The sequence below is a fragment of the Fusarium redolens genome (genome assembly GCF_020744475.1).
Source record: "Fusarium redolens strain MPI-CAGE-AT-0023 chromosome Unknown BKA55scaffold_22, whole genome shotgun sequence".
NCBI lineage: Eukaryota > Fungi > Ascomycota > Sordariomycetes > Hypocreales > Nectriaceae > Fusarium > Fusarium redolens.
This window is the reverse complement of record NW_025763685.1, coordinates 752512-768669: the sequence shown is the minus strand read 5'-3', so window position 1 is coordinate 768669 and position 16158 is coordinate 752512. Positions and strand designations below refer to the sequence as shown.

The 16158-nt window shown below is 43.4% G+C and overlaps 4 protein-coding genes across 4 annotated transcripts; 1 reads left to right on the top strand and 3 right to left on the bottom strand.

Annotated features, from left to right (window-relative positions):
- On the top strand, positions 1-193 carry BKA55DRAFT_484560 (uncharacterized protein; the record flags this gene model as incomplete). The annotated part of the gene is made up of 1 exon (XM_046186210.1): positions 1-193. A coding segment is annotated over one exon (193 nt), but the record flags the coding sequence as incomplete, so codon positions are not given.
- A 1043-nt stretch (positions 194-1236) lies between these two features.
- Positions 1237-1629, bottom strand: BKA55DRAFT_715652 (uncharacterized protein; the record flags this gene model as incomplete). Its single annotated transcript, XM_046200889.1, has 2 exons — positions 1237-1480; positions 1568-1629. The coding sequence occupies 2 exons, from the start codon at positions 1627-1629 to the stop codon at positions 1237-1239; spliced, it is 306 nt and encodes a 101-aa protein (XP_046043320.1).
- Positions 1630-7851: 6222 nt separating this feature from the next.
- BKA55DRAFT_654778 (uncharacterized protein) lies at positions 7852-9043 on the bottom strand (the record flags this gene model as incomplete). The annotated part of the gene is made up of 5 exons (XM_046197402.1): positions 7852-8200; positions 8262-8392; positions 8531-8562; positions 8649-8673; positions 8966-9043. 5 exons carry the CDS (start codon positions 9041-9043, stop codon positions 7852-7854), a joined length of 615 nt encoding a protein of 204 aa, XP_046043319.1.
- A 5674-nt stretch (positions 9044-14717) lies between these two features.
- Positions 14718-16039, bottom strand: BKA55DRAFT_583285 (isoflavone reductase). Its single transcript, XM_046194191.1, has one exon. The coding sequence runs from the start codon at positions 15852-15854 to the stop codon at positions 14856-14858; it is 999 nt and encodes a 332-aa protein (XP_046043318.1). The 5' UTR covers positions 15855-16039; the 3' UTR covers positions 14718-14855.
- Positions 16040-16158: the final 119 nt, after the last annotated feature.

Sequence of the window (16158 nt, the reverse complement as noted above, 5' to 3'; positions counted from 1 at the left end):
AGAAGAGGCTACATCGGCCACCAAAGACGACGTCGACAGCGCGAGCCTGCCAGTTCCCGATTATTCGGATGCACCAGCAGCTACAATGGGGCTTACCACGCGAACCCGAAGCTACAACACACGGAAGAATGGTGGAGCCCGTCAGAAGGTGGCGCCATCGATAGGCCCATCCGTAAGCGAGGGTGATAGCTCGGTAAGTCATCGAACAGTCAAGGTTGCCATGAGCCTGTTTATGTATTTGTCTGTCTTTTCTTCCTTACTGCTCAGGATTCGCATCTTGTTGTTCCATACTGGTGCTTCACAGTGGTGTCTTTGTTTTCTTTTCTTTTTTCCTTTTTTTTTTCCCTTTTCTCCCTTTTTCGTCTTTTCTTCTTTCTTTTTTCTCTTTTCTTCCCCTTTTCGTTCTTTGTTCCAAGCTCTTCCGAAACCTCCTGTGCTGGGTTAACTTACCAATTTTCTTTCTTCTTTCCTTCTCATCACGATAACTTGAGACCTGTCCCACTGACGGTGTCTCAGCTCAAGAGAAAGCGCCAGCCAGATAAAGATGGCGAGCGGAATATAAAGCTGGAAAAGAAGACACCCCGAGTCTCAGCAAGACAAACCCCGTCTTCTCCTGGAAATGCCACCTTTGACAGCGTAAGATCATTGCCGGCGCCTTGTACTAGATCGAGTGATTTACTTCAGCATAGCAGTGAGAAAGATGTCATCTCCAGCAGGAAGGCGATAGAGTCACAGTACAAGAACATCAGACTTGATGTCAGCCGCCCCTCTGCTCGTGTAATGCTCCGGAGACATCCCTCTCGACGCGGCCTGTGGGCTTGCTTGATATTCGTTCCGCCAGACCAGGCAGACATGAGTTTTGATACTATGGTCAACCGATTAATCATGCCTGCATTCGTCCAGCTCGCCGATCGCCGACGAACGGGAAACGTCCGGGAGGGCCAGGCAGCTCTGGAAAATGCGCAGCCACCTGTGAATACTGGCAGTAGCCTCAACAATACTGGAGAGGGAGAAGGGGAGATAGACAAGGAGCAGTTTGAAAATACGGAAGGGCAATAGCTTCGGTGTGTCGCCATGGAAACGATATAGCGTCTGTAAGCTCAAACGAGGAGTAATATTGACAAGCGTTTTACGACCCAGTCCTTCTACTATCACCTGAGAACTAAACGCGAGCTGGGCAGGAATGTAGATTTATCCGCAGTTACTAGGTCTGCGTTCTGTTCTACACCAAAGACTCTATAATAGGCCATGGTCCTTGGCCGCCTGCCGTCTCTCTTCCCGGATCCTGGTGACCACTTTCTGCATCGCGCCTTCTCCATGATCATTATCGTATCGCTCTGTGTCGATGAGGAACCTTGCTTTCGGAATTCGGTTGCAGCAAAGCTGCCCATCTCCGATCACCAGAGGGATCGGGCTAGTCCGCGAAGCTTGGACCATGGCATGTAATAACTCCATCGTAGATATATCGGCAATGTTTATGCTACCAGAAAAGAGGTTTAGAAAAAGGAAGAAAGGAAGGAAATTCGATCAACAATCTCTTCTATCAGGGGCAACATTACACACGTACAGAGATTGTAGTCCGCGACCGTCATCTTCCCCCTGAGCCGAGATGAGCAGTCCAGAAAGCATGGTCAGCTCAAACTTGTGACGGAAAATGCAGAAATACAGTTACAACTCAGCACGATTGCCGAAAGGTTTTTTGTTGAGGAGCAGGCAGAGATAAAACTGAGCCGAAGATTATCTCCCCCAACGCCCGGCGGGTTTTCGCCGTGCCCATGAACCACAAAGGGTGATTCTTAATAAAGAATAATAAATAAAATAAAATAAAATAAAATAAAGCATGACACAGCAAAATAAAAGGAAGCAAGACATCAGTTCATAAGGCGCCGTTCTCGTCATCGCTGTCAACTATGTATTATACAATGGAACAATTTGACCTCCTGCACAGCTCCCCAAAGTTTTGGCAGGTCGTTGAATTCTTTGGAATGACAATATATTGTGGGGTCATGGGAGAAATCGGTTTACCATGAATATGTCTGGTGCGTTGACCTTTTTGACTTGAGGTTGGCACCTGCCGTATGATCCAACCCTTATACATATGCCTTTCCAAGTAAGTTCTCGGCACTGGCGAAAGCAGTGCATCGTCGAGAAACAACTTTATGTATAAGCATCTTGGCGGGCGATTTCCTTGGGTGGTAGCCTACCCTAGGATCAGGTCCTCATACTTTCAGCCTGGTGTCGCACTGGATGTGCTTAAAATGGATTGAAGGTCGGGGTCGTTCATAATGAGCAGCAGTAGTGTGTTGATTGGTTCTATCGTCTGTGTGGGTGGGGTACTCCATCCCACAGGTTTTACTTTAAATCACCCAGCTTGATTACTAAGGGCTGTTATTCCTAAGGGGCCCCATAGGGACACGCCTAGGCGCGCCTCCACTCCAGAACGCGTAGGCGTGCGGATTATGTCAGCCCTCAATTTAGCCCAAACTCTACTGTCGAAATTCCGCGTTCTGATGCAGTTTTTACTTTTTAGAATACTATGATCCTAAACGGTTATGAATTCTTAATTATTTACCGGAATAGATGGCCTGCTGGGCCTCACTATCTACCGCTGCCGCCTCCCAGATATTATGCATACCTCTTCTACTAGAAAAAGGGCTGCATTCCATCTCCGCAGCTACCTGAGCCTCGATAGGGGTCATCTTCCGCTTTGCTCCAATCTAGATAGGCTATTATCTCCTCTTTAGTCCAATCTCTAGAGCCGTTTAGAGTATCGCAGCGCTTACCCATCTGCTTCTAATCGAGATACCATTAATAGCTAGATTTATCATACTGCAAAGGTAGACCTAATGCCCTCTAATACTGCTAGTTAGTTTTAATACTGCTATAAGGCTATACCTTATACTAAGTATCTCGAGCAGCAACATATCTCTGATAGATAGCCCGAGGATTATCATACCTTGATGTCGGCATTATCCTTATCTATGCCGGTGGTGCTGCTGATGATACTGCCGGCACTATATTATCTGCGCCGTCAAGACTGATGATAATGTAACTGGCACTATCTATTACTGACTCTGTCTGCTCTAATGATCCTGAAGATGTTGGTCTTGGAGCTTCTCCTGCGTGCAAGGATGATGCTGATGAAGATATCGTGGGCAATGGTCTTGCCTGCGCCGACGGTGCTGGTGGCTTCAAAAGCTCCTCGTGTCGTTGAGGGCATGTCTTTGAAGTCATTGTATGACCTATCTGGTGGCATCTGCTGCTTTTGTTCTTGTAGAGCCTTGAGAGTATGGGCGCAAGGGAGGCCGTGAGATCTGGAGAATGCACCGGTGCAAATGGGCAGGTGTTCTTTTAGGAGCAGCTTCTGCTGTTCTTCCACCTTACATAAAGCCTCATGAGATACCCAGCTACGTATGGCACTGTATAGTGATCTAGAGAGCTCGATTAGTATTCTTATTTGCTAGCTGGCTTGGTTAGATTGCAGCTCGGCTAATTGATTAAGAAGCACATGCTTTATAGCCCTCCAAGCCTTGAAGAGATCTAGCATAGATTTCTTAAGGTGGCTCTTAAGGAGCCCATGGATACCCTCAACCTGCGAGGTGACTATATTACCAAAATGAGGATGTTGATCAACCCAAGCCCTCACTAACCTTTCCTTGTACGGATCGAGCCAATTGGCCTTGATATAGCCAACCTCTTTAATGTATTGTAGTAAGTAGCGCCTTTCAAGCTCTTGCACGCGCTGATCAAATGCCTTTTCATCCGGTGACTTCATGATCGAATGCCAGTGATTGAAAAACTCATCCCAATCGGCCAGACCTTGCTGGTAGGCCTCTGATCCTTATTGGTGGCGCACGAATATCGGCTGGCAATAACAGAGGACTGCCTTATTTGCATGCCATAGGCACAAGGGTGAAATTGGGGATGGAAAGCAGATCTCTGCGGCGTTCATATAAGCCTTATCACGGTCTGTTAGGATAACCGATAGAAGCCTTATATGGCAGAGTTCATACAGGGACCTAAGCCGGTCCAAGGCCCATAGGTAGTCCTGCTCAGTCTCGCCGCTAAGGAATGCAAAGGCTATACAGAACAATCGCTGGCAGGCATCGACGCCAATCATATCAAGCAGTGGCATCCTGTATTTATTTATCTTATATATATAGTCGAGGAAAAGCAGGTCTAGGTAGGCCTGAAGGTATGCTAATGACTCTAGATAGGCGAATAATACCGCCGTGATTCGGTCATCTGAATTAAGCCGCATTCTATTCTAGAACCCTTCCTTATCCAGTTGGTTAGCAAAGGCATATATAGTGCTCTGACCCTCACAAAGCTCTCGTTTGCTATCTGCGATATGATTATAAATATCTTGCTGCGTTGCAATAGTGTTCGAATTCTGGCGGATATAAGTCCTGATATCCTTTGGCGCTACTCCTGCATTCGTAAGGCGGCTGACTGTCGACTTGTCTGCATCGGAGAGCTGCCGATGGACTAGATGGGCCGATTTGTGCCAGCTTGGCTCGTGGTTGTGTAAATAAAACCAGCTGTCCGGACGATGCCTTAAAGACCAAGTCGCCTTATCTAGGGATTCCTTTGCGATAATTGAGAACGGACAATTGATTCCTCGCGTAGTAGTCTTACGCTGGCGATCTTTTGACACGCTAGGCGTACGACACCATCGATCGCATGCGTAGGTGATAATCTGCCTGCCGCTAGTTGATCGTGAAGATCTTCCAGTTATGAACGCGTATCCTCTCGGTGCTGCCCACTTGTTGATAGCGGCGAGCAGAGCCTCTCGTGAATCGTATGTACCCTCTGGCGGGAGCACATCATCAGGAAACGTCGCTTGGGCCATGATGAAGCCCGCACCTGGGGACTACAGTTGTGACGAGCAAAAGCAGCAATGGGTGCAGCCCCTGAAAACCGCGATAGTGGAGTTTGGGCCAAATTGAGGGCTGACATAATCCGCACGCCTACGCGTTCTGGAGTGGAGGCGCGCCTAGGCGTGTCCCTATGGGGCCCCTAGGCGAAATGGCGCATGACTAATCATGTTCGGCAAGCTCCAACTAAAAACAATAAACGCTAACGTGTTTTATAAGCGAGTGACCCATATAAGCAAGTGACCCAAAAATCCCAACCTTCTTAATTAAATTAGCAATAAAAATACCACAAATTATCAGATTAATTAAAACTAATTGCTATATTCTTCTAAATTAACCTCAATTTCCTCCTAACAGGTCCTTATATTATGCCTGGCCCTGCCGCATTTGCTACAATATGAAACCCTCGGTCCCTTTGACCTTCCGCAACTACCACTTCTCGACGATTCGGCTGCTACCTGCGTATCAACATCCATCTGATCAATTGCTTGTGATGCCTCTTCTATAGTCAAAGGCCCTCCTTTTTGTAGTCTAGTCCTTTTCCCCCTCTGGCGTCGCTTTACTATCTAATTCTCTTATTCAACTTATTAAAGCCTATCCTCTAGTAGGACTATCTTATAGATAAGGATGCTTATTGCCTTTTTAAAATGCTTAATAGCCTTAATAATTAACCTTAAGGAGCTGCTTTTATAATTTCTAACCCTTCCCTATAGATATTTAGAATGCAATTAGGCCTCTAGTAATATCTTTAGGGTCCTTGCAGTCTAAGGGGTTAAAGGTATTATAACCTCTGCAGGAGGTATTAGGGTCTGTAATTATATATTAAGCTTTAAGATAATATTTTCTAGGTTAAAGGGAGCAAGCCTAGCTCCTTTAAAACCTCCTTTAATATTACTTTCTATAATAGTAGCTTAATAGGCAGTATAAAAGGCAGGAAAGAACTTAGTCTTAGAGATATAGTTTATAAAGTATCTTATTAAATACTCTATTTCTTACCTATAAGCCTTTTTTAGTAATTTAAAGCAGCCAATATTAAGAGGCTAAAGTAAATAAGAGGCATAAGCAGGCATATATAATATAATAATCTTATTCTCCTTATAATATCTTATAAATTCGGCTAAATAATGGCTTTTATAACTATTAAGGATTAAAAGATAATAAGAACTAACTAATTAGTTCTTTATTAACTAATTAAAGTGCCTAAGCCAGTCAAGACCTAGCTAGTTATTTATCCATCTATTTTCGCTTAATATAATAACCTAATTGCCTAGTAGGTTATATTTTTAATACTAATTGGCAAGGTGATATTGGCCTAAACTAATAATAAATGGCGGGATTAATTAACCTTTTGTATTAATTGCCTAAATTGCAGTAATCTATTTATAATTTCTAGGCTAGACTTTTTTTAGTATCCCTTACCTTTCTAAGCTTATAATAACTATCCTAGGCTTAATTATGCCTATTATAAAGCCAGTCTTATTAAAATTCTATATATTATCTAATTAGATATTATATTTTATAATTATATTCTCTATAAGGCAAAACTAGTTATAAATACTAATTAGATCTTTGCATTTAGCTTTCTAATAGTTATATCTCTAAAATTAATATATTATAAGCTATAGTTATTACTAGATAAAGTTATAAACCTAGAGCTTGCTAACTAGTAATATATTGCAATCGGTAAGTAGAGAATTAGCTATTTTTTCTATAAAATCGCGCTATAGGGGAAATCCTTATAAATCTAGGTTAAGAATAAATTAAACTACTATCTGCTCCTCTAGATTAGATAGATTCTATAACTTTATAGTGGTATTACGTGTTAATTGAATTCCCTTCTGGCGGCGACCTAAGGTGCAGTGATTGATTTGATATATGGTTGCTGCCTTTTAGACACTTAATTTCGGGTTATTTTGAAGGGCCTGAAGGGCAAGAAGGACCCTAGCCTCATATAAGGACTGTGACATATTGGTTTGTTGATAAATATTGAATTGAATGGTGATACTGTAAGGTGAGGGATTTTTGGCTCACTTGCTTATATGGCTCACTCGCTTATAAAATACGTTACACGAATAAAAGCTCAAGTATGTGTAGCAACCAAATAGATTCGCTCCTCTCTCGCCCTACTGGATCTTGAGTTGAACTAATTACAGACAGCCAATCACATTCGTAAATTTGACGCGCGGCTCGCTTAGACCGTTGGGGCGGAGTATGGCAGGGAAAGATTGTGAAGAGAACAGGCTGAGGACATTTGCACTTGAGCTGGAGCGTCAGCAAAACAAACATCCCAGTCACGAACGACCTTGACATCTGAAATCCTACTTCTCACCGGCCAAGGCGGTGACGCCAGTGTCTCACCCAAGGTTCCATCTATTTCAACCCATGTCAGCAGTCATAGCGGTGGAATATGAGCTCACTACCTGCGGTCTTGTGCTTATTTATCTACAAAGTGAATTGTTCCTGCATTTTTTTCACATAAGGAAGAGTGGCAGAGTCAGTAATTTTGTTGGCTGTAGAGTTAAACTCTGTTGAAGAGGGGGGACCGAAAACTGGGCTTAGTCCCGAGACTGGGGCGTAGCCGGGATCCATGGTCCCAAAAACGAGCTCCTACACCCCGTTTAACTCCTTACTCAGCCCATCTCAGCCTCAAGTCTGAAAACCTCAGCCTTTGCTCAGCCTAAAACTGCAGCAACGCAGCTCTGGGGATGGATATGGACCTTCGTGTGCTTGAGTTTTGTCTCTGAGTATATTGGTATTTCAAAGTCAAACGCTGCAGACTTCCGGTAGGAATGGGCGTTTCTATACCGCACACATTGACAAACCCTCCACTTCTTCGCACCACCATGAATCGAATCGCGTTCACGTTATGGTGCTCGCAACATGTCGTCACGACATTGACACATACTGTTCTAGGTAACGGAGCATCTAAGATAAGAAGATTGTCAGTATCACGTATGACAGGTGATGAATGGAATCAAGGTATTCCTACTTTCTGGGGGCATTTGTTGCATAGCACATCCATTTTATGCCTGGTCCTATGACCTCCGAGCCAGGTAATGTAGATCATCAGGGTTTCTGCGCTGTCTCCCCCGCAGCCATCGATATGGAGAGGTTCATGTTCCCAACTACCTCGTGGGGGTTCCCATGCCAACTTTGCTACGCGGCCTGAGGGGACAGTTCGATGGCATTCATTCCTCCTGCCACGTCCAGTGCCAACCGTAGCACCCGATGGACTCGGTTGCTTCCTTGCAGACCTTCGGACTCTCTTCCGTCGCTTGGCGAGGCTTTCGAAATATTCTTTCACCAACATGTCGCCTTCGATTCTTTCTCCGAATTTCAAGGGTCAGCTAGGCGGAGCGTAGGGGCAGGAAACAGGCAACTGACTCGAGATTCGTCTGGGGCTCCCATGTCCACTCTTTGCTGCTCTCATGGCCTTGCCATTTCACTTGGAAATACACGCAGCCCTGGTATCTATCAGTGTCGTGCCAGCCTAGAATGGTGGAGGCGATGATGGCCTAAGCGAAAGTATTCGTATAACCTAGGTCGTCCCGAAATACGAGGAGCAGAAGGTGTATAGCCAAAGGTTTAGGTGGCGCGCTAAACGCGACGAACAAGATAGAAAGCAAACAATCGAAATTTAATATAGCCCTTACGTCTTCATCAACGAAGTGATCCTGGATAGAATCTACTAAGTATCTAAATCAGATCAGTATGAATATAGCAGTCAAGGCTACATGATGTTAGAAAATCTGTGACACACGTTTCACTTACATGCTGTCATTTTCATGGTTATCATCTGTTTTGGCCATAATGGTCGTGTGCCCGGTTTAAAAACACTTGAATGCTGTGCTATAGAATTTTTTCATCAGGATAAGAGTAGAGTAATCGGAAGGACAACATGGTATGGCAGAAAATACGATCATGAACAATAGAAAAGGTGGTCATTGAGTCGAACAGAACGAAAGAAGGAGACTATCCCGATTCTCTTAGTAAACGAATCCAAGACTGAATGCAAAAATGACCGTAGGATAGTAGTACACCTGGATGGGAAAGGTCCCTGAATTGCCATGGGCCGATTCTTGACGTACACAAGAGTCCCAAACGGGTCCACAACTCGACGAGAAGATCCACTGATAGGCAATGGAAGTGAAAGGCTCCAAAATCATTTTTGGCCGGTCTGAATTTTCTTTGTATCATTGATCCAGCCCTAGACTACAGCTTCTATTGAAAATAGTGCGGGGACTATATAAACGATGGGGCCCATGCTGTTTCGTGTCTTGAGCCTGCCTTGTCATCGGCTTGCTTCAAAAAGCCTCTCCTGTGGTTGCACGATAGCAGCCAAGATCGCGTGCACCATTAACCCAACTCTCGCCATGAACTTTAAAATCCTCGCGTGGAGCTTTATACTTATTCAAAGCGCTACGGCGCTGCCAATTTCTATCCAAGAGCGAGAATTGTTAGCAGGTTGAACAGATACAAAAGGCAAAGACCAGTGCGCGGAAGAGTTGAAATTCTCAGAAGGTACTTCGGATGCATTCAAAGCTATTGCTTGTCTTTTGCATTATTCCTTCCCTTGAATACAGAGGATGAAGTCGCCAAATTGAGCGTCGATGCTGGAGAGAAGAAAAAGAAAGGAAAAGCTGGGAGTGAGGAATCTTTTTTGTACCAAATGGCGAATTTTGACACACAAGTAACTGATATGTACTTCGTATATTCTGAATTTGATCTAATATAGAATGCTATTGCTTTATCCTCGCCTTGTGTAAGATGTATATTCCTACAGCTCTGAGGGTGTTGGAAGGATTCAAGGTGGAAGCACCCTAAGTCGGCCACTGGTTGCGGATTCATGCGCCGAAATTGGCCGCTTGTGGTCAAATAAGGGATCTTTGTTCCGTATCTTGGACATTGGGTGATGGTAGAAAATGGCCAAATTTGATCCAAAATCTTAGATCAAATAAGGCCAGGAAGATGATATAACGTACATGATAAGCGAGTGCAACAGACAAGCGAGTGCAACACAACATCCCAACATCTCAGATAGAAATAGCCATAAAAACACAACAGACTATTAATTAAGTAAAATTAATCGCTATATCCTTCCAGAGATATAGCGATAACTATCTGACAGGTCCTTACATTATATCCTATCTTGCCGCACGCTCTACAGCGCCTTTCCTTCATTCGCGCAGGCCCTCCTTAACCACCACTCCTCGATAGTCCAGCCACCGCCTGCACATCAGCATCCATTTGATCAATTATTTGCCTTCCTTCCTCTACTATTATTACTCCTCCTTTCTATAGCTAGGTTCTTTTTGCCCTCTATCGCCGGCTTAGTATCTCATTTGCCTATTCAAGATCTTAAACCCTAGCCTCTAATAAGGCAACCTTATATATAACTATCTTTATTCCCTTAGAAGAAGACCTCAATGCTTCTAGAATCAACTCTAGAGAGCTACTTTTATGCCTTTTGATTCTCCTTTTAAGATATTCAAGCTAAGAGTCGGCTTTAAGGATAGTCTTTGGGGTCTTTAAGACCCAAGGAGTTAAGGGGCTAACTACCTCCTCCGCAGGCATTAGAGTCCGCAGCTGCATATCGAGCTTCGAGATTACACTTTCTAGGTCAAGAGGAGCAAGTCTAGCTCCTCTAAAGGCTGCTTTAATATTTTTCTCTATTATTATGGCCTAGTAGGCGGTATAAAAAGCCAGGAAGAACTCGGTTTTAAAAATATAAGTTATAAAGCATCTAATTAAATGCTTGATTTCTTGCCTATAAGCCTTCTTAAGCAGGCTAAAGTATATAACATTAAGAGGCTATAGTAGATAAGATAAATAGGGCGGCATAAAAAGCATAATAATCTTATTTGCCTTATAATATCTCTTAAAGTTGACTAAGTAGTAACTTTTGTATCTATTAAGGATCAGGAGATAATAGCGATTCTTTAACTACTTAGTAGTATACCTATCAAAGTGCTTTAGCCATTCAAGGCCTATCTCATTATCTATCCAGCCATTTAGACTTATCGCAATAGCCTAATCGCCTAGGAGGCTGCTTTCTCAGTACCAGTTAGCAAGGTAATATTAGCCTGCACCTATAATAAACGGCAGGATTACTTAGCCCTTGGCATTAATTGCCTAAATAACTATAATCTATTCCCGGTTTCCAGGCTATACTAATTTTAATCTTCTATGCCTTTTAGCACCTATAATAACTATTCTACTTGTAATAATGCCTATTATAAAGCTAGTCTTATTAAAGTTATAGATTTTATTAGGTTAGATACTATACTTAGTAATTATATTTACTATAAGCCTAAACCAGTTACTAATAATAGTTAGATCTTTATATTTAGCTCTCTAGTAGTTATATTTATAGAAAAAATGCATCTTAAGGTCTTTATATTACTTAATGAAGTTAGAGGCCTAGCACTTGCCGACAGGCGGCGTCTTACAGTCGGCAAGCAATCGGTTAGCCATCTCCTTAATATAACGCAGTCGCGGGGGGAACCCTCGCAAATCTAGATCGAGAATAAACTAAACTATGATCTGTTCCTCTAGATCAGATAGTTTGCGTGATTTTGGGATAGAATCACGCGTAGAAAGGATACCCTTCTGTCGGCGATGTAAAGTCCAATAACAGACCTGGTAGATGCCTGCGGCGCGTCGGAGACTTAATTTTGGGTCATTTTGAAGGGCACGAAGTGCAAGAACAATCCTAGCCTCAATATTTAGGTCTGATATATTTGGTGGTTGAAAATTAATTAATTAAATTAAGAAGATGTAAATTGTGGGATTTTTTGTTGCACTCGCTTGTCTGTTGCACTCGCTTATCATGTACGTTACTAGAAAAAGATTTTGTCATTTTCAGCTAGCATCTAGATTATGAGATAAGACTCTGATACTGACGAGCAAGGCAAGCCTATGCCTTATCTTGACTTCCCTTGAACCTTCCTTCTGTGATTCTTCCTTTTACTTTCGAGCCTATGAAAAATGACGTATTGCTTTCTTATCGCCAGCCAATGGTACTATCGATTATTATCTTAGCGCAGGCTGTAGCGTTATTTTAAAGAGGTAAGGTTGGCAGCCATTACTATTAGTACTATATTGCTATTGTTACTTTTTACGTACGATATTATCTAATAATAGACTTATTTGCGGCAATTTATAATGGTATCTAATCCATATAGAAACAGTCCTTTGCTTATTTTTGTCAAGTACCACGGTCTCCTCTAATGATCATTGTAGCTCCCGCATACTGGCTTACACCCCTATACCACCCTGATAGCGACGTCTAGAGCCAGGCCAGTGACAGGCCAACCCCCAACAGCCGACCGCCTGTGCCACCCCTAGCCTACCCACCGCGAAAATTAAGGAGCGGATGGTATAGCTGCAGTTGCGTTTCACATGTATTATACGTAGCCGTTGCCCCTACTACTCTCATCTCCGTAAGATGCTTAAAGATTCTTCTTTATCATTTATATAATCATTAGAGCCACTCTCATATATTATAAGATATAAAAGTCTTTAGGGAAACGGCAGGCTAGGGAAGGGCTGGCTGGTTTCACTAGTAATTCTATTCCAGGACAATGCAGCTTAATAACCTTGTCAGGCAGGTGGACCGCGTGTTTTGACTACCAGGTTTATCTTTAAGTGAGTAATAACACAGGCCAATATAAGGTCCTTTTCCATTATAGGTTCTAGTCTTTTAAGGATAAGCAAAAGCTCACCTAAAAGATACTATGTTTAAAAAGATTAAATCAGGCCTTATCAGCCCTGACCTAGCCATACGCACTACATAAATGAAAAAAGGAAACACGTAGGAGTATATCTAACTACATAACCACGATATATAAAGCCAAGATACTAATAGGCAGCTCCATAAAAGACTTGGTGTTCCACATACTTATATAATATATATAAATATAAGAATACAATATTTAAACTTATTAGCAGGTTTAACCTCCAAGATGGAGTTATGAAGCAGGAGATCGCTATAGATCTCTTATATGGATATGGCCTTTAACTATTTAACGACAAAAAACATCAAGAAGACTAGATTGGCATCCTTATTATTCCTAAGAAAAAAACATTTTAAGAAGCCTAGCAATATCGTTTTATCTATTCGCGATATAAGTAGTCGGCTTATTAGTAAGAGGTAGATTAAAGATCTCTATATTAAGAGGAAATAGTTTGAGCCATATGGCAAGTACTTATAGGAGGAAATAGATTATGTGGATGATAAGGATACCTAGGATAATAATAAAGAGTATTTGGATGAAGAGTGTGAGGATTATGAGTATAAGGATGATGAAGAGTGTGAGGATGAATCGTATTGGGATAAAGCGTATTAGGATAGTGAGTATAAGGCTGACGATTAGAAGGGGTATAATGATAGCCGCCAGCTTCGGAGTCGAGCTCTGTTCATCTGACAGCTCCACTGACTTAAGCGATGGTAATTCAGAAGATATTGACAAGCCTAATACGAGATAAATGCCATTAGGGCTACTATAATAGCTTATAAGAGGCACATAGGAAGCCTTAGAACTAAAAGAGCACTCAGAGGCCATTCAAAATGCATATCGACTATACTATGTATTGCGGGTATATAAAGGTATCTATGCCAGAGGAGCGGCCTTTGACGGAAAAGGCGTATTTATGGAGGGATAGAGAATATCCTATCGCAAAGAAAGCGTTCATAAGTAGCTAGGGCGTATAGCTTCGGAGCAAAGATGCAGCCTATATTTACAAAGGCAAAGTGAAGCCCTTATATCTTTTCCCCTTTAATAGAGGTCTTTAAGCAGATGTCGAGAGAAAGCGCTAGAGAGCTAAAGGGCGCACTGGAGAAATTGAAGTATAGCTAGCTTTATTAATTGTTAGAAATACTTTACGGTTTATAGCAGTTATTAATGTAATCTCTGATATAGGGTTGCTCTGTCTGAGACTCCCTGCGGCCGGTAAGATGTGGATTATCCGGCGCAGGGCCGCCGAAGGATGCTGCGATTGCCTCGGCCCCATTACTCCGGTTTCTTATCCCCGTTCGGCTCCCTCTGTAAATCTCCTTCCCCTAAGACTTATTTTTCCATGCCCTGGAATATTTTATTTATCTTTCAGAACGAGAGATATCTCGATTATAAGCCTCTTTATCTGTCTGCAGCCTTCCCTAATTCTTGCCTATTGATTGAACTAGGAAAAGCTCTCGGAACTTGCCAGGTTAGCTAACTGGGCAATCTGAGAATATGCACCCCTAAGTACTAGTATATATATAAGCACTGACTTATGCTAGAATGATAGGTATTAGAAACTGATTGGGATGGCATACTTAATAGGCCTGCTTGTCCTATCCCCTGCGAGGCTATTGCCAGTTATGGCATATCTTAGCCTGCAGGGCATACAGACGTTCGAGCCGAGGATCAATTATGTGAATCTTTCATAGCTGAGTTACGATGAGATTTAGTGTAACTAAAAATAACAATTAATTGGACCATGCGTCTTGTGGTCTGTTTAGACTACTGGTATAACTCAAGGGATGCATCTAGGGCCTTTAAAAAGGTTGGTTTCGTCTTACTCTATTGACTTCTGTATGCAAGTATTTACTTAACGGCGCAGAAACGGGACATAAATAATGATAAGCGAAGAAAGGTAGAGTAACTGATAGTGTCGCAGGGTAGGCATTAGTAATCTAGCTATATGCTTTAAGTAACTCTGCGGGATGGAATACCCCGCACAAGAGATAACTTAAGACATCAATCAACACATTTGCTGCTGCTCATGATATTCACTCTAACCCTTTAAGCACGCTCAGTGCGACAGATAGCTTTCAAAGCTCAGCTACTCTCAAAAGAACCGTGCTATAATATATTCCTGAATCCTGATGCTATATCTAGACCCATACCATCTATATGTTCTAAACTACTTACAAGGTTGAAAAGACTACTGACTCCATATCTTGCAGCCTCATTGCCCCCACTCCTCCAAGAGTGCCTAGGCCTTGTGCTGCGTTGCATCTGCTACTGGATCTCGGCCAACATAAATGCGGTGGTCGCGCTCTCCGTTGACCACCTCGCGAATAAAGTCGCGCATAGACTTGCAATTGAGATCGGGGTACAACGTCTTGCCATCCAAGTAACCGAGGTATTGGGCGTGCTCGGGCGTGTTATCGCCCCTGACATAGCGACTGTACCTATACTGAGACATAGCATGCTCTAAGGTCAGCCCCACGTCAGTCGGGTCTCTTGCTACGGAGACCTGAAGCTCTGCAATGCGGGCCTGGAGTTCAGCAACCGAGAGAGAATCCCGCGGCACCTCCTTTCCCATTGCAGCCTTAAGCTCTGCCGAAATATCGCTCTGCGTCACGACGTCTCCATATGCAAACACAGACCGATTTAGCGTCCGCGAATCTGTGATGATGCGTGCCACATACGGCCCAATATCTTCCTTGTCTATGACGGCGGTGGGCGTATCGCCATTTCCGATGAATGTGTCGGCAATAGGAGGCGGCGGGGCATAGGGTGGCGGAAGACCGACTTGGGCCCACATGCCTACTTCGACAACAGTGTAAGGTAGATAGAGGCGCTTAATTCGGTCCAGCAGGTCCTCCCTAACATCTCGGACAGCCATAATGCCGCGTGGAGGCATAACAGTACCCCAGAAGCTAGGTATAAAGCGGCCAACGCCAGCGCGATGCGCAGCGTCAATAAGTGTCTCTGATTCGACCAGCTGTATTGGCATTAGGCACGAGATAACGACGTCAGCGCCTGCAAGCTGTTCTGCAAGTGCATCTAGGTTGCAGAAGTCAGCTGTCTTGATAGTGGCACCTGCAGACGCCATCTCTTGGTATACCGCCTTGCCTGCCGACTCAGGGCGTGCCAGTGCTATGACATGAAACTTCGAAGGGTTGGCCAGTAGCCCCTTTGTGATAGACTGTCCTGTCTCGCCAGAGGCGCCGGCGACAACTACACAGAGTTTGGTGGAAGAGGCCATGGCGAATGAATGCTGGTAAGATGGTAGTAATAAAGGCAATAGAGTTTCGATAAATGCGAGATATGCTTTGGCTGCCTTGGGTTATATGCCATTTATTATTCATATTCGGGGTGCCGGGTAGAAGCTGGTCCCCGAGATGCCTATTGTTATCAATGTGATGAGATGCTGATCTCTTAGGATCCCTTCTAAGTGGGGACAAAGTGAGTGGGTTCATGGCTTTGTTGCCCCTCAGAGTTTTGTCAGCTAGATGACACTATCCTCTTTTAGGAAATCGCGCGGGAATCAAATTTGGTTACTTTAGCAC